This window comes from Pongo abelii, chromosome 1 (assembly GCF_028885655.2).
Source record: "Pongo abelii isolate AG06213 chromosome 1, NHGRI_mPonAbe1-v2.0_pri, whole genome shotgun sequence".
In the NCBI taxonomy this organism is placed as follows: Eukaryota; Metazoa; Chordata; class Mammalia; order Primates; family Hominidae; genus Pongo; species Pongo abelii.
In genome coordinates this window covers 195723725-195746565 of record NC_071985.2, presented here as the reverse complement: position 1 = coordinate 195746565, position 22841 = coordinate 195723725, and the positions used below count along the sequence as shown (strand labels likewise).

The window sequence follows — 22841 nt, the reverse complement described above, 5'->3', positions numbered from 1 at the left end:
AATGCCTTGTTTGTTCAATCCTTACTACAAATATATAAGGCAGTTATTGCCCTATATTTCCTTCTCTCCATATCCAAAGTTCTAAAGGGTAGTCCACTAGTCCACACTTCCCTATTTAATTTGTTTAAATTCACTTTCACTTTTAATCAAAGTAACATTGTACATACTATTAAAAGTCAAACAGTACTACAAGGCTTATATTTGAAATAGAAATCCTCTGCTTCCTCCTCCCATCCCTGAGTTTCAACCAGTTTTGCACCTTTGGTTTTATCTCCTGTCATTTCCCCATACTTACTGAATGTGGTGCTGAATCTCGCACAGGCTGGGCCCTTTGTAAGTGGAGGTTTTTCCTGCTCTCATTCTGTTCCACAAGCCTCACAACATGGTCAGTTGGGGGTGATGAGACCCCAATACATATGAAACAGCTCATAAACAACTCAGCTGACATCTACAAACATTTACTGTGCGCCGGGTTCAAGAGAGAGTATTTACTGTGCGACGATTAAGAGCACAGGGAGATGTGGGCTCAGATCCTACCCCAGACTCTCCCTACCTCTCTGAGCCTTCGTTTCTTCACCTGTAAAATGGGGAATGACCTTACCCATGACACAAGATTGCTGTGAGGATGGTGTGTGTGTGTGTGAGCAATCAAGCATCCTAAAACACAGCTAACACGGCTAACGTGGTTTCTGCTCCACCCCACAAGGAACCAACCATACAGAAACCATGGTGGGGAGACGTCTCAAGGGATGGGCGAAATCTGAATAGGAAGGAAAAAGAAAAGTTATTACAAGGGAGAATCAGGCTGAGTGCAGTGGCTCACACCTGTAATCACAACACTTTGGAAGGAAAAGGTGGGAGGATCTCTTCAGCCCAGGAGTTCAAGACCAGCCTGGAGAACATGTTGAGACCCCATCTTTAAACACTAAAATAAAACAGAACTGAAGCACAGACATAAAGGCAGAAATAAACATGGCATGTTTGAGAGATAGTGAAAGGAGACCAATGTAACTTGAATGTCAGGTTCTTTTTTTTTTTTCAGGGTCTCAAAAACAATGTTTATTTTAACATATAAAATGTACCATCTACCACCAATGCCTGTAAATACCAGGATTCCATCCGGTTACTACTCTTTGGAACAGGTATGAATAAAGTCCTTGACAGATTATTGTATGTGAGCAAATGGCTTCATGATAACATAAAACAGAGAGACACAGAATAAAAATTCATTTCGTATATACATATACAACTAAATTTGTAGTTATTCAAAAACCTTTCAGTGTTTCAGGTAAACAAGTTAATACCAGTATTTTTAAGCCAGATTTTCCTGGAACATATACATAAAGAAAAGTGCATGAGCCATGTATGTGCTTAAGCTTGAAACTGGTCTTTCTATTCTCACTCCATTCTCAAATGAAAAATCTGTAAAGTTATCTTTTATTCCTCCAATCTTCTGATTTGTCTTCTCAGCAACTCATTACAGTGTAATTTACTGATTAAATCACATAGATGTATGGTGGAGGAAAAGAATACAACTTTGGCCAGTATAAGTATACAAGACAATATCTCAGTTCTTTTTAAAATTAAAAGAACATTTAAGTATTAAAGATATTTTAAAAGAAATGAAGTGGCAGATAAACATGATAAACACTGCATAATTATGTACAAAATGAAAACCTTTTAAATTTTGAAGACAAACTAAAATTTACTAGTTTGAATTTAAAACATTATTATATAATAGTAGATAGTTCTCTTTAGAAATTTATCTCTAGTTTCCTGTAAAAGGTCATGCTGGTTCACTGTTTTTTTGGCAGATTTTGGCCTCACCTCAATACCAATTTTTATTTGAATAACTGATTCCCAACAGTTCTTGTAAGCAGGACTTGATGCTCAACTAAGTAACCTAAGCTGGATTCAGGGCCATTGGCAGGCAGGCAGGCAGGCAGGCAGGCAGGCAGGCAGGCAGGCAGGCAGGCAAGCAGGCAGGCATTTTTTGTACTGCAGGCAGCCCATGGTGGTTGTCATCTATACATCGGACCTCTAAAGACGTGCCGGAAAAACTCTGTGGACACAATCTTCCCATGCTGTGTTCACATGCTCCGTTCACATCTTTAGTTTACCAGGTTGTCAGAGGCTTGGGTAAGATGACTAAAGGCTTCATGATGAAAATTTCAATTTTTTCTTTCTGATGTATATAATATGAATATCTTCACTTTGGTACTCTTCATCATGTTTTTCCAAAGGAATTTTTTCAAAGTCAAAGTCTAGCTGAAGGAGCTCAAAATATTTTTTCTCAATATCTGGACTTTTTCCCATTCTTCATTGTTCATAACAACATATAATACAAGTCTCAAATCCACTGATATCTTTCAGAGTTTTCAGCAATGGCTCCAAAGACTCTTCATAGTATATGCAGTCGGCCATCAGTATGTAGTCGGGTGGAGGAGGAAAGTCTTCTATTTCTTCCCCCTATTTCAGTACCTTGGCTTGAACAGAACCAGTGACAAGATGCTTGCTCATGTAAGTCTTGCAATTCCTCAAGATTGGTGACTACAACATTAGCCCCAAGGGTAGCAGCCATGCGCCCCATGGCCCCAGTGGTGCCCGAACCCAGCTCCAGCACCAACCGTCGGCTCGGCATGTGGGCCCAGTCGCCAGAAAATTCAGACGTTTCCAGGTATTTAGAAAGGACATTGGCAGCCTCCCAAACAACGCAACCCACGCTGCCGGAGCCATACTGCTGTAGTGGTAGCACCGTACCATCCCGCTTCTCCAAATCTCACACAAAGCTCCGCACTGGGTCCTCCAGCGAAGACTCTGGCATAGCCACCATCACTGCCCAGCATCAATAGCTTTTTTTTTTTTTTTCGTATTATTATTTTTTTGAGATAGGATCTTACTCTGTTGCCCTCAAACTCCTGGGCTCAAGTGATCCTCCTACCTCAGCCTCCTGAGTAGCTGAGAACTACAGACACGTGTAACCATAACTAGCTAATTTTTTAATTTTCTGTAGAGGCAGGCTCTCAATATGTTGTCTAGGCTGGTCTTGAACTCCTGGCCTCAAGCGATCCTCCCACCTTGGCCTCCAAAAGTGCTGGGATTATAGGCATAAGCTACCATGCCCAGGCTCATTTTAAATGTAGGAGGTCATGTTGGATCAGCAGCTGAGAAAGCCCTGCCAAGGTAGCCAATGGGGTACTAATGCACGGCGGGTGGGGGAAGAATGGGACAGTGGGCAGGGAGCACTCATTTGTGAGCAGCAGGCAGAATAGATTGAATTTGGGCCTGGGGAAACCCAGGTGTGGTATAATTAAGCTTTGTCTGGTACTCTGGAGACATAGCTGAAAGGTCGCAGAGAAGTAGCCTTAGTAAGATGGAGTTATACTAGATGGTTTCTAAGAGCCCTAATAGCCTAATAGTCTATAATTATATCATTATAGGACTGATATGGTGACAGTGGAAATATACAAAAAGAGAAAGAATGAAAATATTTTGCAAGCATTATCAATATGACTTGGTTACCATTTGCATACTGGGAATTAAAAAGTGCATTGCTGGCTGGGCATGGTGGCTCATGCTTATAATCCCAGCACTTTGGGAGGCCGAGGTGGGTGATCACAAGGTCAGAAGTTGGAGGCAAGCCTGGCCAACATAGTGAAACCCCGTCTCTACTAAAAATACAAAAATTAGCCAGGCATGGTGGCGGGCACCTGTAGTCCCATCTACTTGGGAGGCTGAGGCAGGAGAATTGCTTGAACCCGGGAGGCGGAGGTTGCAGTGAGCCGAGATCGCGCCACTCCACTCCAGCTTGGGCAACAAAGTGAGACTCTGTCTCAAAAAGAAAAAAAAAAAGTGCATTGCTGGACATGGTGGTGTGCACCTGTAATCTCAGCTACTTGGAAGGCTGAGGTGAGAAGATCACTTGAGGCTAGGAGTTCGAGACCCCAACTAATTAAAGAATTTTAAATTAGCCAGGCATAGTAGCACCGCCTGAATCCCTCCTACTGGGAAGGGTGAGGCAGAAGGAATGCTTGAGTCCAGGAGTTCAAGGCTGCGGTGAGCTATGATCCTGCCGCTGCACTCCAGCCTGGGCAACACAGCACGTCTCTCAAACATGCCATGGTTATTTCTGCCTTAGGTCTGTGTTTCAATTCTGTTTTATTTCATCTTTTTAGAGATGGGGTCTCACTATGTAGCCCAGGTTGGTCTTATCTCTAAAAAATAAACATTAAAAAAAATGTCCTTCAGAGATTGGGGTGCCCTTGGTTGGGGAGGTAGGTAGTGGAATTGACAGTAAAACATGCAAGTAAAAATTCTAGCAGATGCATGAAGAACACATGAGGCATGCTCCTGTCTCCAGGAAAATGAACTTGCTGTTTCTTCTTCCTGGAACTCACTTCTTCCAAATGTCTGCACAGTTTTCTTCCTCTCTCCCTCAGGCCACCCTCTCAGGGAGTCTTCTCTGCCCAACATATTAAACATTGTAAAACTTCCCCAGCCTGGCATTCCCTCTCCCCACCTCCTGCTTTGCGTTTCTCTACAGCACTTGTCATCTGACCATTCTGTTTTGTTTATTAATTGATCAGTATCCTAATATGAAGACTGTATAGAAAATAGATTCAGAGGAATTTAAATGTTGTGTTGGAGAGTTTAGAAAAAACAACTAATAAAGATATAGAGCTGGGCACAGTGGTTCACGCCTGTAATCCCAGCACTTTGGGAGGATGAGGCAGGTGGATCACCTGAGGTCACGAATTTGAGACCAGCCTGGCCAACATGGTGAAACCCCGTCTCTAATAAAAAATACAAAAATTACCCAGGCATGGTGGTGCACGTCTGTAATCCCAGCTACTCAGGAGGCTGAGGCAAAAGAATCACTTGAACCTGGGAGGCGGAGGTTGTAGTGAGCCGAGATCGCACCACCGCACTCCAGCCTGGGTGACACAGCAATACTCCATCTCAAAAAAAAAAAAAAAAAAAAAAAAAAAAAAAAAAAAAAAAAAAGATACAGGCTGGGTGCAGTGGCTCATGCCTGTAATCCCAACACTTTGGGAGGCCAAGGCAGGTGGATCACCTGAGGTCAGGAGTTCGAGACCAGCCTGACCAACATGGTGAGACCCCATCTCTACAAAAAATACAAAAATTAGCTGGGCATTGGGAGTGGGGGGCACCTGTAATCCTGGCTACTCGGGAGGCTGAGGCAGGAGAATAGCTTGAACTCGGGAGGCAGAGGTTTCAGTCAGCCAAGATCGCACCATTGCACTCCAGCCTGGGTGACAGAGCAAGACTCCATCTCAAAAAAAAAAAAAAAAAAAAAAAAGATACAATCACATAGGGGCAATGAAAAAGGAGAATGCGGTGACACACTCTCAGCTCACTGCAACCTCTGCCTCCGGGGCTCAAGCCATTCTCCTGTGTCAGCCTCCTGAGTAGCTGGGATTACAGGTGTGCACCACCTCACCCAGCAAATTTTTGTATTTTTTGTAGAGACAGGGTTTCACCATGTTAGCCAGGCTGGTCTCCAACTCCTGACCTCAGGTGATCCACCCGCCTTGGCCTTCCAAAGTGCTGGGATTACAGGCAGGAGCCACCACGCCAGGCCCGGCCTATCTATCAATTTCAGCTGCTCTGGGAAAGGGCCTTCTTGGGTGTCCTCCTGCTTCCATTGGGCAGATTGCTCTTCCGGCTTGCTGCACAGATAGTGCTCTGGGACTCCCCTGAGCTTTTCCTCTGTGTTAGATTTCCTTTTTACTGGATCCCAAGTTCCTCCTCACCTTTTTTATTTACTTCTCTACTATATTTTTTGGTAGCTTCCTGAGAAAGACTACATAGGAGAAAAAAAATTGAGACCTTGAATACCTAAAAACAATGTCTATTCTAGACCAGTCTGGGAAACATGGCGAAACCCCGTCTCTACCAAAAACAGAAAGATTAGCTAGGTATGGTGATGCATGCTTGCAGTCCCAGCTACTCGGGCAGCTGAGGTGGGAAGATCACCTGAGCAAGAGAGGCAGAGGTTGCAATGAGCTGAGATTGCACCACTGCACTCCAGCCTGGGCTGGAGTGAGACCCTATAAAAAAAAAGAAAAAAAAAGTCCATTCTACCCTCATAATTAAAAAAAAATTTTTTTTCTTTTTTTCTTTTTGGAGACAGAATCTCACTCTGTTGCCCAGGCTGGAGTGCAGTGGCGCGATCTCAGCTCACTGCAAGCTCCACCTCCCGGGTTCGCGCCATTCTCCTGCCTCAGCCTCCCGAGCAGCTGGGACTACAGGTGCTCACCACCACACCCGGCTAATTTTTGTATTTTTAGTAGAGACAGGGTTTCACTGTGTTAGCCAGGATGGTCTCAATCTCCTGACCTCGTGATCTGCCCACCTTGGCCTCCCAAAGTGCTGGGATTACAGGCGTGAGCCACCACGCCCAGCCATAAAAAAAATTTTTTTTTCATTCTACTTGACTACAAGGTTCAATACACCACCCTCACAATTTTAAAACTAGAATTCTAGGTCCAAAATTATTTGCCCTCAGAATTTTGGAAGAAATTTTCCCCTGCCTTCTTCTTTCCTGGGCCATTCTAATTCCAAATCCTTGACTTCTTTTTCCTCGAAAGCTTTTTGGATCTTCTTTTTGTTTCTAATGTCCTAAACTTTCATAATGACGAGTACTGTGTGGGTCATTTTTTCATTCATTGTTCACTTAGGGGGCTACGGCAATCCAGAACGTCATGTCCCAGGACATTTTATTTTATGAGTTCTTTGGTAATTTCTCGTTTCAGTTTTCTGAAAGGTTCCTCAGGGTGGGTTTGTTTTTCTACTTCCTGGGAGACCCCTTGGCTTTATCATCCAAAACTTTCTATTATAATAAAATTTTTAAATTTAGGCTCTATTGTTTTAATTTCCAAGAGCTTTTTATTGGTTTCTGATCAATCCTTCCCCCCATGTATATAGCATTCTGGTTTTGTTTTGTGAATATGAAAATCTGTTTATTTGGCTAGCTGTATTCTGTGTTCTTCTCATCAACTCTTTCACTCTTTTTTTTTTTTTTTCTTTTTGGAGGGTCTCACTCTGTCACCCAGACTGGAGTGCAGTGGTGCTATCATGGCTTACCACAGCCTCAACCTCCTGGGTTGAAGCAATCCCCCTGCCTCAGCCTCCCAAAGCGCTGGGATTACAGGCATGAGCCACTGCACCAGGCTAGCTCTCACTGTTTCATCCTTTTCTTCCTTGCTTTCTTTCTTTTTTGTTTGTTAGCTTTTTATATCTGGCTTTCATTTAGGGAGCTTTCACTAAATGTCTGAGAATCATGAGTTATTCACGTTTAGAGTGAGGCACTAGAAAGCTGATTGAAAGATCTGAACGCAAGGGGCATGTTTGCTGATTTGTGTGTTTCACTCTGGGTTGATCAGGCAGTAAGCTGACTTTTCAGTATGTGGAGGATTTTCCTCAAGGGTCTCAATGTCAGTCTGTGCAGAACTTTTCCCAAGGGTCTCTTTTTCTCCAGGGAGTCAGTTGGACATCTGCCTGGAAGGTTGACTTAAAAAAATTTTTATGGCCGGGTGCAGTAGCTCACCCCTGTAATCCCAGCACTTTGGGAGGCCGAGGCAGGTGGATCACTTGAGGTCAGGAGTTTGAGACCAACCTGGCCAACATAGTGAAACCCCGTTTCTAGTAAAAACACAAAAATTAGCCAGGCATGGTGGAGCACGCCTGTAGTCCCAGTTACTTGGGAGGCTGAGGCAGGAGAATTGCTTGAACCTGTGAGGCAGGGGTTGTGGTGAGCTGAGGTTACTCCACAGTACCCCAGCCTGGGCGACAGAGTGAGACTCTGTCTCAAAACAAAAAACAAAAAAACCTAGCCAGTCGTGGTGGCCCTCACCTATAATCCCAGCTATTCGAGAGGCTGGGGCATGAGAATTGCTTCAACCTGGCAGGTGGAGGTTAAAGCAAGCCAAGATTATGCCACTGCACTCCAGCCTGGGCGACAGAGTGAGACTCCATCTCAAAAAAAAATTTTTTTTAACCTTTAATTTTTAAACTTATTTTAGAGACAAGGTCTCATTATTTTGCTCAGGCTGTCCCCAAACTCCTGGCTCAAGTACCTCAGCCTCCCGAGTAGCTGGGACTACAGGTATGCACTACCATGCCCAGCTCCTGAAGGCTGACCTATGACTGTCAGTGTTCCTGGGGCTGAGTGATGTAAAGAGCTGGACTTCTTGCCATTTATTGATCCAGACTCCCCTGGATTTCAGCATGGCCTCTCACTCCTTCCTCTCCTGTTGCCTGGTACTCCTGTGTCTGGAGATTCTCTTCTTATACTCTTTCACAGAACAAAGCTGTCATCTCCAGCCATAGCGGGAAAGGGTGGCTCTCTCAACACAGTCCCAGTTCTGTAAGGAAGAAGGGGAAAATTGACTCCCAGCAGATGTAGGAGAGACTTTTGGCTGTTTACCCAAATCCCCTTCCTTTCGCCCTTCTTTCTGATTTTGTTCACCTCTGAATGGCCTTGGCAAGTGATTTGCTTGGATGTGAATAGATGACACAATTCTGGCCAATCAGAAGTGATGGGAAATCTGCTGAGAGCTCCTAGAAGAGCTTATCTTACTTGTTAAAAAGATTATAAAACAGGGCCATTCCCTTTTCTGCACCTGGATGTTGTCCTGTGGGAATGGAATGCTTGGAACTGCTTCCATCCTTCTCAATCATGAAGGGAAGGCCAAAAAAAAAAAAAAAGAATCACAGAGAAGGTGATCTGATGTCACAGTGTCTTTGAACCCTTAGATTAACCATCTCTAGAACCAGCCTAGTTAAAGACTCCTTAATATGTGGGGTAATAAATACACTATACTCTAAGCCTTAAAGGACCAGTCAAATCAGCATCACCTGGCATCTTGTTAGAAACATAGAGTCTTGGCCAGGCACAGTGGCTCTCACCTCTAATCTCAGCACTACAGGAGGCTGAGGCAGGTGGATTGTTTGAGCCCAGGAATTTGAGACTAGCCTGGGCAGCATGGCGAAACCTCATCTCTACCAAAAAAAAAAAAAAAAAAGTTAGCCAGGCGTGGTGGTGCACACCTGTAGTCTCAACTACTTGGGAGGCTGAGGTGGGAAGACTGCTTGAGCCCAGGAGGCAAAGGTTGCAGTGAGCTGTGACTGGGCTACTGCACACCAGACTGGGTGATAGAGTGAGACCCTGTCTCAAAAACAAAACAAAACAAAAACAAAACAAAACAAACAAACAAACAAAAAAACAGGTTTCATTCCAGACCTACGGAATCAGGGTCTATATTTTCAACAAGATCCTCAAAGCACTGACATACTAAACTTTGAGAAGCACTTTAAGCCATGTTTAGCTGTTTTCCTTCTTATTTGTGGCTGAACACACATTCTAATCGATAGAATGGGTGTAATACACACCTTGAATGCCACGTGTCACATCTCTTTGGCCCACCTTGATTTTAGGAACAGCTTTTAGGCAGAACTCTTAAAATGTCCCCCACTAAGATTCCTGTCCTCTAGCTATTCAATTAAAAATAATTTAGTTACTGTTGTGAAGGGACTTTGTGGAATGGAATGAAGTTTACTAATTAGTTGACCTTATATTTTATAATTTTTTAAATTAAAAAAAGTTTTAGAGATGAGGTCTCATTATGTTACCCAGGCTGGTCTCTAACTTCTGGGCTCAAGCAACCTACCCATCTTGGCCTCCTAAAGTACTGGGACAGGTGTGAGCCATTGTGCCTGGTCTTTTTTTTTTTTTTTTTTTTTCTGTAGCGACAGGGTCTTTCTATATTGCTTAGGCTGGCCTCGAACTCCTGGGCTCAAGTGATCCTCCCATCTTGGCCTCCCAAAGTTCTGGGATTACGGGCATGAACCACCACACTTGGCCAATAATTGACCTTAAACAGAGGAAGTTACCCTGGATTATCTGACGGCATCTAATATATCACATGAGCTCTTAAAACCAGAAGAGGAAGGTATGAGAGAGAGGTAGAAAGGGAGGTCAGAGAGATCCAAAGTGTGAGAAGGACAAGATCTGATGTTGCTGGCTTTGAAGATGGAAGAAGGCGCCTACAAGCCAAGAAATGCAGCAGGCCTCTAGAAACTGAGAAAGACCCCCAGATGACAGCCAGCAAGCAAATGGGGGCCTTAGCCCTGCAATTGTATGGAACTGAATTCTGCCATTGAGCTGGATGTAGATCCGTTCCTAGAGCCTCCAGAAAGGAGTGTAACCTGCCAACGCCTTAATTTTGGCTTTGTGAGATTCCAACAAGAGAACTCACTAAGCCACACTGTGCCTAGACTTTTGACTTACAGAAATCATGAGACAGTAAACTTTTGTGCTGTTTTAACTGCTAAATTTATAGTAATTTGTTATGACAGCTTAGAAAATGAGTACATCTAGGATGGATGGTCCTGTGTGAGATTAGTCTTCCTCGCACTGGCGGCATCATCCCGCTTGAATAAATAATGTGTCCGTCTCTCTTTATACCTGCCTCAAAACCTTCTCTGATATCCTGGGAGCCTGCTTGGCAACAGGAGACCAGAAATACAAGGAAGTTAACTCCCCTAAGGAAAATGCTTGACCAGTGGAGGAGGGGGTCAGTAGGTAATTGCTTCAGCCTCACACCTCCTAACTCTGGGAGGCATTTGTACACTTCTGAAAAGACCTGGCAGAATTAAGGCCCCATTATCTATAGCAGCGACATCCTCAGTGCACAATTGGTTTGGCTTTTCTTTTGTTCTTGTCTCATTCTGTTCAATTCCTAACTCTTACTTCCTGAGATTACCTCCCAAATGACCTCCTGCTCCCAAGTCCCCTTCTCGGTCTTGTCAGAGATTGATAGGCAATCAATAGTCAGCTCCATCAGCTCACCTTGCTCAGAATAAAAGGGTAACTTATTGGAAGAATGGTCAAGTGTTTCACACTGCAACTAGGCCGCCAGGAAAACTGAAATCAGGACTCAATTACCACTAAGTTTGTCTCTGTCCCTTCCCTCTAATGGCATTATCTTGTTTGTTTGTTTGTTTTTGAGAGAGGGTCTCGCTCGGTCACCCAGGCTGGGGTGCAGTGGTGTGATCACGGCTCACTGCAGCCTTGACCTCTCAGGCTCAAGTGATCCTCCCACCTCAACCTCCTGAGTAGTTGGGAGTACAGGCATGTGCCACTATGCCTGACTAATATATTTTAATTTTGTGTAGAGATGAGGTCTCACTATGTTACCCAGGCTGATCTCAAAAGCCTGAACTCAAGTCATCCTCCCCCCTCAGCTTCCCAAAGTGCTGCGATTACAGGCATGAGCCACTGCACCCGACAAATGGCATTATCTTTAAAGAGGATTAAATCTCTCCTCCAGTCCAGAGAGTAAAATCCCAAAAAATGTTTGGAATTGATGCCCTTTGGGTCAGTATTCATGACTGGTCCAGTGGAAGATGGGAAGCTATCATTCATTGGCCCAATTCTGACCACCAGGTCAGAGTTCTAGCCCTGGGTCAAACCGTCAAGGCCAGATGGCAGTGTCAAGGACTCCAGGCATGGCCAACAGGGGACACAATTGTTTCAGGGCATCCCAGAAATAGAGGGATGACTGGGAGCTGGGGAAATCTTCCCACTATTTTTCCAAAACCACCACCACCCATTCCCTGTTCTCTTAGTTCCCCGTTAATAATTCTTTCTGTTTCCTTCTTAGACTCTCTCCTTCCTCTACCTGTCTCAGAAATGCTGGTGTTCCTGAGAGTTCCACCCTTACCCGTTTTCTTCTCATTCATTCGTTCTTTCTTTCTTTCTTTTTTTTTGTTTTTTGAGACAGAGTCTCGCTCTGTCACCCAGGCTGGAGTGTAGTGGCGTGATCTTGGCTCATTGCAACCTCCGCCTCCTGGGTTCAAGTAATTCTCCTGCCTCAGCCTCCCAAGTAGCTGGGACTACAGGTGCCTGCTACCTCGCCTGGCTAATTTCATGCATTTTAGTAGAGACGGGGTTTCATCGTGTTGCCCAGGCTGGTTGCAAACGCCTGAGCTCAGGCAATCCACCTGCCTTGGCCTCTCAAAGTGAGTCACCGCACCCGGCCTCTTCTCACTCTTTCTATTCCCAGAGTCACCTCATTCTTTGGTAGACATGGTATTCTCTCCAACATTTAACCCACTCCACAAATGTAATCTAATCTAGTCATGGTAATTCTATCCCCCTCGGCAACAATTTGTCTGGCATAAAAAGGCCTAAACCAGATTAGACCAATGAGATTCAATGAGATGTTTGTTTAGGACTTCTGGGAAAGATAAAATCAGTCTTACCCTTGCCTGTGGAATGGGAAGAGCAGTCAATAGCCATAGCAGCCATTTTGTGGCATGAGGGGAACTGGCTTTGTATATGAAGTCAGTGGTGGGGAGAGTAGAGCAGTGAGACGCGAACATCTCAGGTTCCTAATGACATTGTTGGATCAGAGAAAATACCCATTCTGCCCTGCCACTGGGCTTCTTGCTTTGCAAGTTGATACATTGGCATATTCCTTAAGCCAGGCTGAATCGGGTATGGACGACCTGGAGCTGAAGGCATTCCACTTCATTCACATTTACCACCATAAGGTCTCTCAAGCTCACTTTCCTCGGCTGCAGGTCTACCAACACTTTCCAAGCTTGCTGCTCCTCTTCCTGGGTTCCCTACAATTCATTTTACTTAACCAATAAGAACTGGGTGGCCGCCATCATCCCAAGCTCTGTTTTAGACATGCAGACAGGGAATGAAACAAAGTTGCTGTCATTGCGGACCACTGAAGAAGGCATATGATAAACAAAACTATCTTCTGAATAAATGAAGTAATGAATAATGCAGTGTAGGAACTCTATCAATAGCGAGTGAAAAGCTTATTATCTACAGACTATCACACCAGGGGCTGGTACTCACTCAAACTAGGAAGTGAGTGTCAGATGCTGTTCCGGCAGCCCTTGGCGTCTAACAAGGTAAATAAGACGGGGCCTGTCCTCTGGAGCCCAGAATCCAGGAAGAAAGGCGCACATGTATTGAGCGCTTGCTTTTCAGGCCCCGTGGAAGTGCTTTATGGGAACCATCTCATTTAATCCTCCCCGACTCTAGGAGGTTCTCCCAGAAGAGACCGCTCCTGACGACACCAGGCCTACAAGCCAAGAAATGCAGCAGGCCTCTAGAAACTGAGAAAGACCCCCAGATGACAGTCAGCAAGCAAATGGGGGCCTTAGCCCTGCAATTGTATGGAACTGAATTCTGCCATTGAGCTGGAGGTAGATCCATTCCTAGAGCCTCCAGAAAGCAGTGTAACCTACCAACGCCTTAATTTTGGCTTCGTGAGATTCCAACCAGAGAACTTACTAAGCCACACTGCGACCCGGCAGGCTGGGCAGTGCAGCGAGCTCTGGAGAGTGCGTCCTGACCCGGGGTACAGGCCCGGTCAGTGTGACCTTGCGCGAGTCACGGTCGTCCTCCGCCCGCCAGGCCCCATCCGTCTGTAGGGTCCGATTCCTCGGGATTTCCCGACGCCCCCTCCCCCGAGGTTCAGGGGCTGCCTGGGGTGCCGGGGAGGGGGGCCGAGGGATGGGGGACCTGGGGCTAGAAGGGTGGCACTGAAACCCGTAGGGAGGGGGCCAGTGAAGTGAGTAAAGGGGGATCGACGGAGAAGGAAATCCTTGGGGAGAGAACCACGGACGCGCGCTTCCTTCCCTCCCCCGCCTCCACCCCCGCCGCCCCAGCGCCGCCGCCCCAGCGCCGCCGCCGCGCCGCCCCTCTCCCGCGCTCCGGAAGGCCTGCGTCCCCGCTCCCCAGCCAGGCGCCACCACCTGCCGCCCAGGAAGCCAGGCGACTCTTCCTTCGCGGGTCACGAGGCCTGACTCAGGTCCCTGCTCCTGTGGCCCCGAAACTCGCCGTTCGCTGGGCCTTGCGTTGCACTCGGCGTCCAGTTCCCCCTCGGCTCGCGGCCACTTGGTCCGCGCCGCCTGCGTCCTGTGTGCCGAGCCCGCCCGCACTGCGGGGACAGGCCGGGCGCCGCCCACGCCACGCTCTGCCGGGCGCACGGTCTGCCTGGGAAGCGCGCGGCCGGGCGGGCGGCCATGGCGCGGCGCGCGGGGAGGTAGCGGGGCGGCTGCAGGAGCGCACAGTCGGCCATGGCCCGGCGGCGGCGCCGCGCCTGTATCGCTCTGTTCCTGGTGCTGCTCTTCGCCTTCGGCACCCTCATGGGTCTGCGCACGCTCAAGGCTCCGGACGGACTCCCGGCGCTGGGCCCGGGCCTGGAGCTGGCGCCCTTTGAGCGACGCCCAGAGGGGGCCCCCGCGCCCGCTGCCAGGGCCCCGGCAGCCCCTGCCGCGCCGCCCCCGCCGCCGCCGCCGCCCCGCACCGCGGACCCTGGCGGCTCCCCTGGGCCGGCACCCGCGGAGGCCGAGCCCGCCCCCGGGCAGAGCCTGCGCGTCTACTCGGACCTGCATGCCTTCTACTACTCGTGGTACGGGAGCCCGCGGCGCGAGGGCCACTACATTCACTGGGACCACGTCATGGTGCCGCACTGGGACCCCAAGATCTCGGCCAGCTACCCCCGCGGCCGCCACAGCCCCCCAGACGACTTGGGCTCCAGCTTCTACCCGGAGCTGGGGCCCTACAGCTCCCGGGACCCTGAAGTGCTGCGGGAGCATATGACCCAGCTCAAGGAAGCCGCCATCGGTGAGAGCCCCCGACCCTGGGCGGCCCTGCCCCCCAGCCTCGCCCTTCCTCCTTCCCACACCCCAGCTCCCTCTGGTCCTGTCACCGGCCCTTTGGTCCCACTTACCCGCCAGCCTGGCTTCTTAGCTGTTCCCTCCCACTCTCATCCTGGGCCCACCATGCGACACCACTCCTCTGTCTAGTATTCAGACCCCCCACCTGGGCCCTTCCATCCCTAACATCCAGGGCCCTTCCATAGGGCGAAACTGCTGGGAGTTTGCACCAGGAGAGGGAGGCAGAGTCTTCAAATTTGTTGGGCGATGGGAAGTGAGGCCTGGAGTCCTTGGCCCGCAGGTTCTGGGGTTCAGAGGAGTGGAACCTAGGGCGGACTTTGCTTTCACGGCAGGTACAGGGTAGAGCAGCAGCCCTTCCTGCTTTTGCTGGCTGCAGAGGAAAGTGTGCCCATGTTCCATGAAGGCCTCTGCTCTATTTGCAGTTGGAGGTAGTGTTGGGGATTTAGAGTTTTTTCATCAAGCACCCAGCTAGAGGGAGGGTCCCAGAGCGCCTTCTTTGTAGGCTGGGGAGGGGAGGCTCACTTATTTCGGATTTCGTCACTGAATTCTGCTGGATTTTACAGATGGCCTCTGCTCAGGGCTCTTCTCCATGCGGGACGTTAGGGTTAGGGGTGCTTCTCTTCTTCAGCGGTAGGCCTGTGGCTTCCAGGTGGGTGTGGCACTGTCCACCCATTCCCTTTGTTCTACTGCTGAGGCACTCTAAAGCCTGGCTCCCTTCCGGCCTGGCGCGCTATGGTTCCCGCAGGCGCTGCGCTTCAGCACCGCGGGCGTGGACAGCTCCAGGGCGCGAGGCTCTGGGACTCATCTGCAGGAAGTGAACCTGGCAGGAGGCTTGCTTCAGTTTTTTAGGAACCATTTTTGCAATTGGAGATGTTTGTGAGGAAAAAAATCTCTGTTGAGGGGGGTACTGTGTGTCTCTGAAGTGGCCTCTGTGTTGCGTCTCAGGCGTCCTGGTTCTGTCCTGGTACCCACCTGGCATGGCTGATGATAACGGGGAGCCCTCAGATGACCTGGTGCCCGCCATTCTGGACACCGCCCATCAGTACAGCATCCAGGTGAGTCTCCAAGAAGAGGCCACGTGCTCTCTGCCCTATTCTGGAGAGTTGCTCTCCTCCGCCCACAGGGTTAGTGCCTCTACAGAAGTTCTTGGCAGTAGCCCACGGATAACAAATATGTGGCAAGTGTGGTTTTGGGGGAGGGTTCAGATAAATGGTGCCTATGTTGCTCTTAGTTTTTTGAATTCTAAGAAAACTGAGAAAACTAAATATAGGACCAAGAGAAGACTAAATAATTATCACTTTTGTTAAATAATAATAGAGGTTAGGTTTTAAACCCTGGTGGATAAAGGGTAGGCAAGAGCCAAAGGGACCTGCAGACTCAACTCTCTAGTGGGAGGCAGTGCTGGACCTCGAGGAGTAGGCAGGTGTTCTCAGCAGGTGGGCTTACTTTCAAGAGGAAGGACGGACTGGACGAAGCATTTCCCCACATGTGCCAATCAAGTAAGTCATCCCTTGCTTCTGTGGTGAAGGAAGAAAAATGATAGAGAAGGAAGAAAAGCCCCATCCCCATTCCTGAAGAGAATTCCACCACTGACATGTCTAACAGATCACAGCAGTTTTCCACTGACACAGCTTCAGCATACTTATTCCACTGTTTCAGGCAGCTAGCACCAACCACTTGGAGCTGGCACAAGGTTGAAACCTATTAGCCACCCTGTAACAGCCCACCAAAATGCTTCCCACATGCCCTGCTGCGGGAGATGGGCAAACTGCTCACCCCTGTTTTGGCCTTGAAGGGCAGCAGCTGCCTTTATCTCTACTGTGCCCAGCACTGCCAGGCCCTCTTCTGAACTCAGCCTCTCCTCCAGGCCATGGTTAGATCCTGAGCCTGATATGTTGTGGCGCCTAGATAGACACTCACCTGACCAGTTACTCCTCTGTTTGTGGCAGGTGGCCTTCCACATCCAACCCTACAAGGGCCGGGATGACATCACTGTACATGACAACATCAAGTACATCATTGACACGTAAGGCTGCTCTGGGGGCCGGGATTTTGGCGGGGATCAAAATGGAGGTAGGGATAGAAGGTTTGGAGGGGCAGGTCAAGAGACACAGGGCATAATGCCTGTGTTTCCCAGCAGCTGTTTTATAGTAAGAGAGTACTGGGCCTAAAGTCAGGCAGCCTGGGTTTCAATTCCTGTTCTGTGGCTTCTGATCTGTGACGAGGCAAGCCTCTTAACCTTTGAGTCTTGTGAGAATCACACGAGTTAATGTATGTGAAAGTAGCTTCTACAATGTAGGCACCTCATTTATTCATTCAGAAAGTATTGAATGAAGGCCAGGCATGGTGTAATCCCAGCACTTTGGGAGGTCGAGGCAGGCGGATCACTTGAGGTCAGGAGTTCAAGACCAGCCTGACTAACGTGGTGAAACCCCGTCTCTACTAAAAATAAAAAAATTAGCCGGGCATGGTGGCGCACACCTGTAATCCCAGCTAGTCAGGAGGCTGAGGCAGGAAAATCGCTTGAATCTGGGAGGCGGAGGTTGCAGTGAGCCGAGATTGCACCACTGCACTCCAGCCTGGGTGACAAAGCGAGATTCCATCTCAAAAATAAATAAATAAATAAATAAATAAATAAATAAATAAATAAATGTTGAATGAGGCTGCGTGCAATGGCTCATGCCTGTAATGCCAGTGCTTTTTTTTTTTTTCCTTTTTTGAGACAGAGTCTCACTCTGTTGCCCAGGCTGGTGTGCACTGGCACAATCTTGGCTCACTGCAACCTCTGCCTCCTGGGTTCAAGCGATTCTCCTGCCTCAGCCTCCCGAGTAGCTGGGATTACAGGTGCCCACCACCACGCCCAGCTAACTTTTGTATTTTTGTATCTTTAGCTGGGTGTGGTGATGCACATCTATGGTCCCAGCTACTTGGGGGGCTGAGGTGAGTGGATCACTTGAGCTCAGAAGTTTGAGGTTGCAGTGAACTATGATGGCACCACTGTACTCCAGCCTGGGGTTTCACCATGTTGGCCAGGCTGGTCTTGAACTCCTGACCTCAGATGATCTGCCCACTTCGACCTCCCAAAGTGTTGGGATTACAGGTGTGAATCACTGCACCCGGCCTCCCAGGGCTTTGGGAGGCAGAGGTGGGAGGATTGATTGCTTGAAGCCAGGAGTTTGAGACCAGCCTGGGCAACATAGCAAGACCCCATCTCTACTGAAAAAAAAAATTAGCTGGGCATAGCAGTGCATGCCTGTAGTAGTCCTAGCTACTTGGAAGGCAGAGGTGGGAGGATCACTTGAGCCCAGGAGTTCAAGGTTACAGTTAGCCACAATTACACCACTGCATTCCAGCTGAGAACAGAGCAAGATTCTGTCTCTTAAAAAAAAAAAAAAAAAAAGTATTGAGTGCCTACATGTATCCAGGCACTGACTTAAGCCCAGTTGTACAGTAATGGATAGGACTAGCAAAGTTTCTGATTTCATAATGTTTACTTTCTAGTGTATGTTGCAGGTACTGTGGAGCAGACAGTAATTAAATGGGAAAAATCAAACAGTGATCTGTACAGGATTTTGTGCTAGAGTGTGCCCAAGAAACTACTTAAGAATTGATAGTCAGGTCAGGTGAGTCTGAGGAGACAACAGGTGAGCTAACACCTGAATGAGCAGTCAGGGCTGGGTGTGGTGGCTCACACCTGTAATCCCAGCACTTTGGGAGGCTGAGGTGGGAGGATCACTTGAGGCCAGGAGTTTGAGACCAGCTTGGGCAACACGGGGAGACTCTATCTCTACAAAATATTTTTTAAACATTAGCTGGGCGTGGTGATGCATGCCTATTGTCCCAGCTATTTGGGGGGCTGAGGTGAGTGGATCACTTGAGCCCAGGAGTTTGAGGTTGCAGTGAGTTATGATGGCACCACTGTACTCCAGCCTGGGCGATACAGTGAGACTTAAGAATAAAAAAAAAAAAAAAAAAAAAAAAGCCCAGGCCCGGTGGCTCACACCTGTAATCCCGGCACTTTGGGAGGCTGAGGTGGGTGGATTGACTGAGGTCAGGAGTTCAAGACCAGCCTGGCCAACATGGTGAAACCCCATCTCTACTAAAAATATAAAAATTAGCCAGGTGTGGTGGCGGGTGCCTGTAATTCCAGCTACTTGAGAGGCTGAGGCAGGTGAATCGCTTGAACCCCAGGAGGTAGAGGTTGCTGTGAGCTGAGATCGCCCACTGCACTCCAGCTCTGAGCAACAGAGCAAGACCCTATCTCAGAAAAAAGTAATAATAAGAAGAAAAAAGAAAAGAAAAAGGGTCAGCTCTGCAAAGATCCAGAGGCAGGGAGAAAATTCCAAGCAGAGGGCTGGCAGATGCAAGTCCCATAAGATGGAACAAGCTTGCATGACACATGACAGCCGGATAGAAAAGCCAGATGGGGAGTAATAGCTCGGAAGAGAGCAGGAATGGGGCAGGAATGGGGCAGGCAGGGCCAGATCAAGTAGGTGGGAATAATGAATGGATTATACGGAGGCAGGATGGCAGCCTGGAGACCAGTTAGCTGGCTGTTGTTGCAATCCAGATGGAAGACGGTGGTGGCTTGGCTAAGGGTAGGGAAGTGAGGCTTAGGAAGGACAACTGGAGAGAGGAAGGAGGGGAACCAGGTTCTTGCTTAGACGCATGATGAGTCCAACTGTAGAGACTGACTGGCTCCAGAACTGGGCTGTGTGACATCCGTATCTCATCCACGGCAGGTCCTACAGCTGTGCTGGTCTCTTCCATCCAGCTGAGGCTCTTCTTTCTCCTTCTCAGGTATGGCTCCCATGGTGCATTTTACCGCTATAAGAACAGCATGGGCAAGAGCCTCCCACTCTTTTATATCTACGACTCATACCTGACGTCCCCTGAGGCCTGGGCCCACCTCCTGACACCAAACGGGCCCCACTCGATCCGCAACACACCCTACGATGGGGTCTTCATAGCGCTGCTGGTGGAGGAGGGCCACACCCACGACATCCTGGCCGCCGGATTTGACGGCATGTACACCTACTTTGCCTCCAATGGTTTCTCCTTTGGTTCTTCCCATCAGAACTGGAAAGCTGTGAAGAACTTTTGTGATGCCAACAACCTCATGTTCATCCCCAGTGTGGGGCCTGGCTACATAGACACCAGCATTCGGCCCTGGAACAACCACAATACGCGCAACAGGGTCAATGGCAAGTACTATGAGACAGCCCTGCAGGCGGCCCTGACAGTAAGGCCTGAGATCGTCTCCATTACCTCCTTCAATGAGTGGCACGAGGGCACCCAGATTGAGAAGGCCATTCCCAAGAAGACACCCACCCGCCTGTATTTGGACTACCTGCCTCACCAGCCCAGCCTGTACCTGGAGCTGACCCGCCGCTGGGCGGAGCACTTCATCAAAGAGAAGGAGCAGTGGCTCATGTGAGGGGCCTGGAAACGGGCGTGAGGTGCTGATGTCCTTGCCTTGCTGGAAGATGTCACCATGTGGGGTTCAGCTGAGGTTGTAGGCACTCACTCGTTCCCAGGTCAGAGGTCAGCAGCTGGGTGCTTCTGGGTGGGCCGTCAGGCATGGGTCTGTGCAACAGAGCCCGTTCCTCAGGCGAGTGGTGCTGGGGTGCTGTGCGATGATGGGAACGGCAGAGGCTGGCAGGTGACTGAACTTAGCCCAGGGCAGCTCCACATCCTGGGAACACTTTCATGTAACCCCTTCTAGTTTTGAACTTTGCAGCAGGCTGGTGCTGTGTAGTGGCCACCCAGTCACCACCCTTGGAAGGGTGTCAGGGTCTGGGCTCGCATGCGCCCTGCTCCCTTCTGCCAGCCTGCATCCTTTCCGCCAGCCTGCATCCTTACCTCAGGCCTCCTTCCCACATCATCTGTCTTCTCTAAGTTAGGGAACCATATTTGAGACTTTCAAAAAGGGAACTTCTAGGTTTAAGCTCCTCCCAGTAGATTCCTGAACCCAATTATCAGGAAATCATCCTGAGCACTCACAGGTTCATTTAACACTCACTCATCAAGCACCTTCCTATGTGCTAGGTGCTGGGGAAAACTTGACCAAGGAAGAGTTCCCGTCCTGAAGCTTCCAGGACCCAGCTTTCCTTTTCTGGTGTGGCCTTGTAGCTAGTGCCTGGGCACAGTTGTTTTTCTTTTTGCAGTTTTACCTAGTGCTGGGAGTTCAGTTCTTTCTCCTCTAAAAAAATACCTCTGTGCTCCAGAGCCTAATTTTTCCCAGATGCATATTTAGCTCTAGGGAGAGGACCAGGAGGAAATCCCCCTCCCTTTAGCTGCCTGAACTGACTGAGGCCCACTCACTAGAGCCATGTTCAGTGCTACTGTGATTAGTAGTAATTAAATATGAACTGGTATTCTCAAGCATTCCTTTTGCTCTCTTCAAGACCTCACAAATTCTGACCTTAGATTCTGTGACAAACTGATATACGAGCTGGGCTGGCTATGGCTTCACCACGAGTAGGTTTGCCTAAGAAATTACTAAACAATGGCCGGGCGCGGTGGCTCACGCCTGTAATCCCAGCACTTTGGGAGGCCGAGATGGGTGGATCACAAGGTCAGGAGATCAAGACCATCCTGGCTAACACGGTGAAACCCCGTCTCTACTAAAAATACAAAAAAATTAGCCAGGCATAGTGGTGGGCGCCTGTAGTCCCAGCTACTCGGGAGGCTGAGGCAGGAGAATGGCGTGAACCCGGGAGGCGGAGCTTGCAGTGAGCCAAGATCACGCCGCTGCACTCCAGCCTGGGTGACAGAGCGAGACTCCATCTCAAAAAAAAAAAAAAAAAAAATTACTAAACAAGGCTGGGTGCAGTGGCTTACACCTGTAATCCCAGCACTTTGGGAGGCCGAGGCAGGTGGATCACCTGAGGTCAGGAGTTTTGAGACCAGCCTGGCCAACATGGTGAAACCCCATCCCTACTAAAAATACAAAAATTAGCTGGGCATGGGTGCCTGTAATCCCAGCTACTTCTGAGGCTGAGGCAGGAGAATCGCTTGAACCTGGGAGGCGGAGGTTGCAGTGAGCCAATGTGGCACCACTGGACTCCAGCCTGGGCAAGAGCAAGACTGTCTCAAAACAAAAAAAAAAAAAAAAAAAAAAACCCACAAAAAACATTACTAAACAAGACTTCTAGAGGGAATTAACAAACCAGTGCTTATTTACAAATAAACTAATATGCTAACTGCAGGAACCCTGATTAAAGCAGGCCCCTGTTAACACCTCACAAGATTCTTAGGATATACTTGAAAACAAGTGCATTGGAAACCACTGTACTGAGAAGTTTATGGGCTCAAGACTGAATGGGAAGCTAGGCGTGGTCGCTCATGCCTGTAATCCCAGCACTCTGGGAGGCTGAGGTGGAAGGATCGGTTGAGTCCAGGAGTTCGAGACCAGCTTGGGCAACACAGAGAGACATGTCTTTAAAAAAATAAAAAATGGGCTGAGTGCCTTGGCTGACGCCTGTAATCCCAGCATTTTGGGAAGCTAAGGCGGGTGGATCACTTGAGGCCAGGAGTTCAAGAACAGCCTGACCAACATGGCAAAACTCCATCTCTACTAAAAATACCAAAAAAATTAGCAGGGTGTGGTGGTGCACACCTGTAGTCCCAGCTACTCAGGAGGGTGATGTGTGAGAATCACTTGAACCTGGGAGGTGGAGTTTGCAATGAGCCAAGATCGTGCCACTGCACTCCAGTGTGGGCAACAGAGATTCTGTCTCAAAAAAAAAAAAGACTGAATCGGAATTTTGGGAACTAGGGTGCAAGAGGGAAGGGGAGGAAGGAGGAAATAGACCCCCAGTGGTCACCTCAAGGACACCCAGCCCCAGTTAGGTAACTGATATTAAACCCCACCAGAGAGATGAGCAGGCCTGGCCACCTGGCTCTGGGGCTTAGCTGGGGAAACCAAGGCAGGCAGGGACAGCTGAAAGGGTTGGATGTTGACCTATAGTAATTTACAGAAGGTAGCAACACAGGCTTCATTTAACACATGCACAATCTGAAAAATACTAAACATGGCAAGGCCAGGGGGCAGAGGCAGCCATTCTCACACATTGCTAATGGCAGTGTAACTTGACTCAGTTCTTTTG

The 22841-nt window shown here is 48.6% G+C and overlaps 1 protein-coding gene and 1 pseudogene across 3 annotated transcripts; one reads left to right on the top strand and one right to left on the bottom strand.

The window, feature by feature from the left end:
* Positions 1 to 1769: 1769 nt before the first annotated feature.
* LOC129059254 (protein N-lysine methyltransferase METTL21D-like) lies at positions 1770 to 3796 on the bottom strand (annotated as a pseudogene).
* Positions 3797 to 13754: 9958 nt separating this feature from the next.
* MANEAL (mannosidase endo-alpha like) lies at positions 13755 to 21115 on the top strand. 3 transcript variants are annotated; one of them, XM_009252335.4, is made up of 4 exons: positions 13755 to 14677; positions 15676 to 15785; positions 16680 to 16756; positions 19808 to 21115. In XM_009252335.4, the coding sequence occupies exons 1-4, from the start codon at positions 14128 to 14130 to the stop codon at positions 19821 to 19823; spliced, it is 753 nt and encodes a 250-aa protein (XP_009250610.1). In that variant the 5' UTR covers positions 13755 to 14127; the 3' UTR covers positions 19824 to 21115. The 3 variants fall into 3 exon arrangements, with proteins under 3 accessions (XP_009250610.1, XP_002811069.1, XP_054411068.1); XM_002811023.5 differs by having other exon boundaries at positions 19531 to 21115; XM_054555093.2 differs by lacking the exon at positions 16680 to 16756 and having other exon boundaries at positions 14588 to 14677; positions 19531 to 21115.
* The last annotated feature ends 1726 nt before the right edge of the window (positions 21116 to 22841 follow it).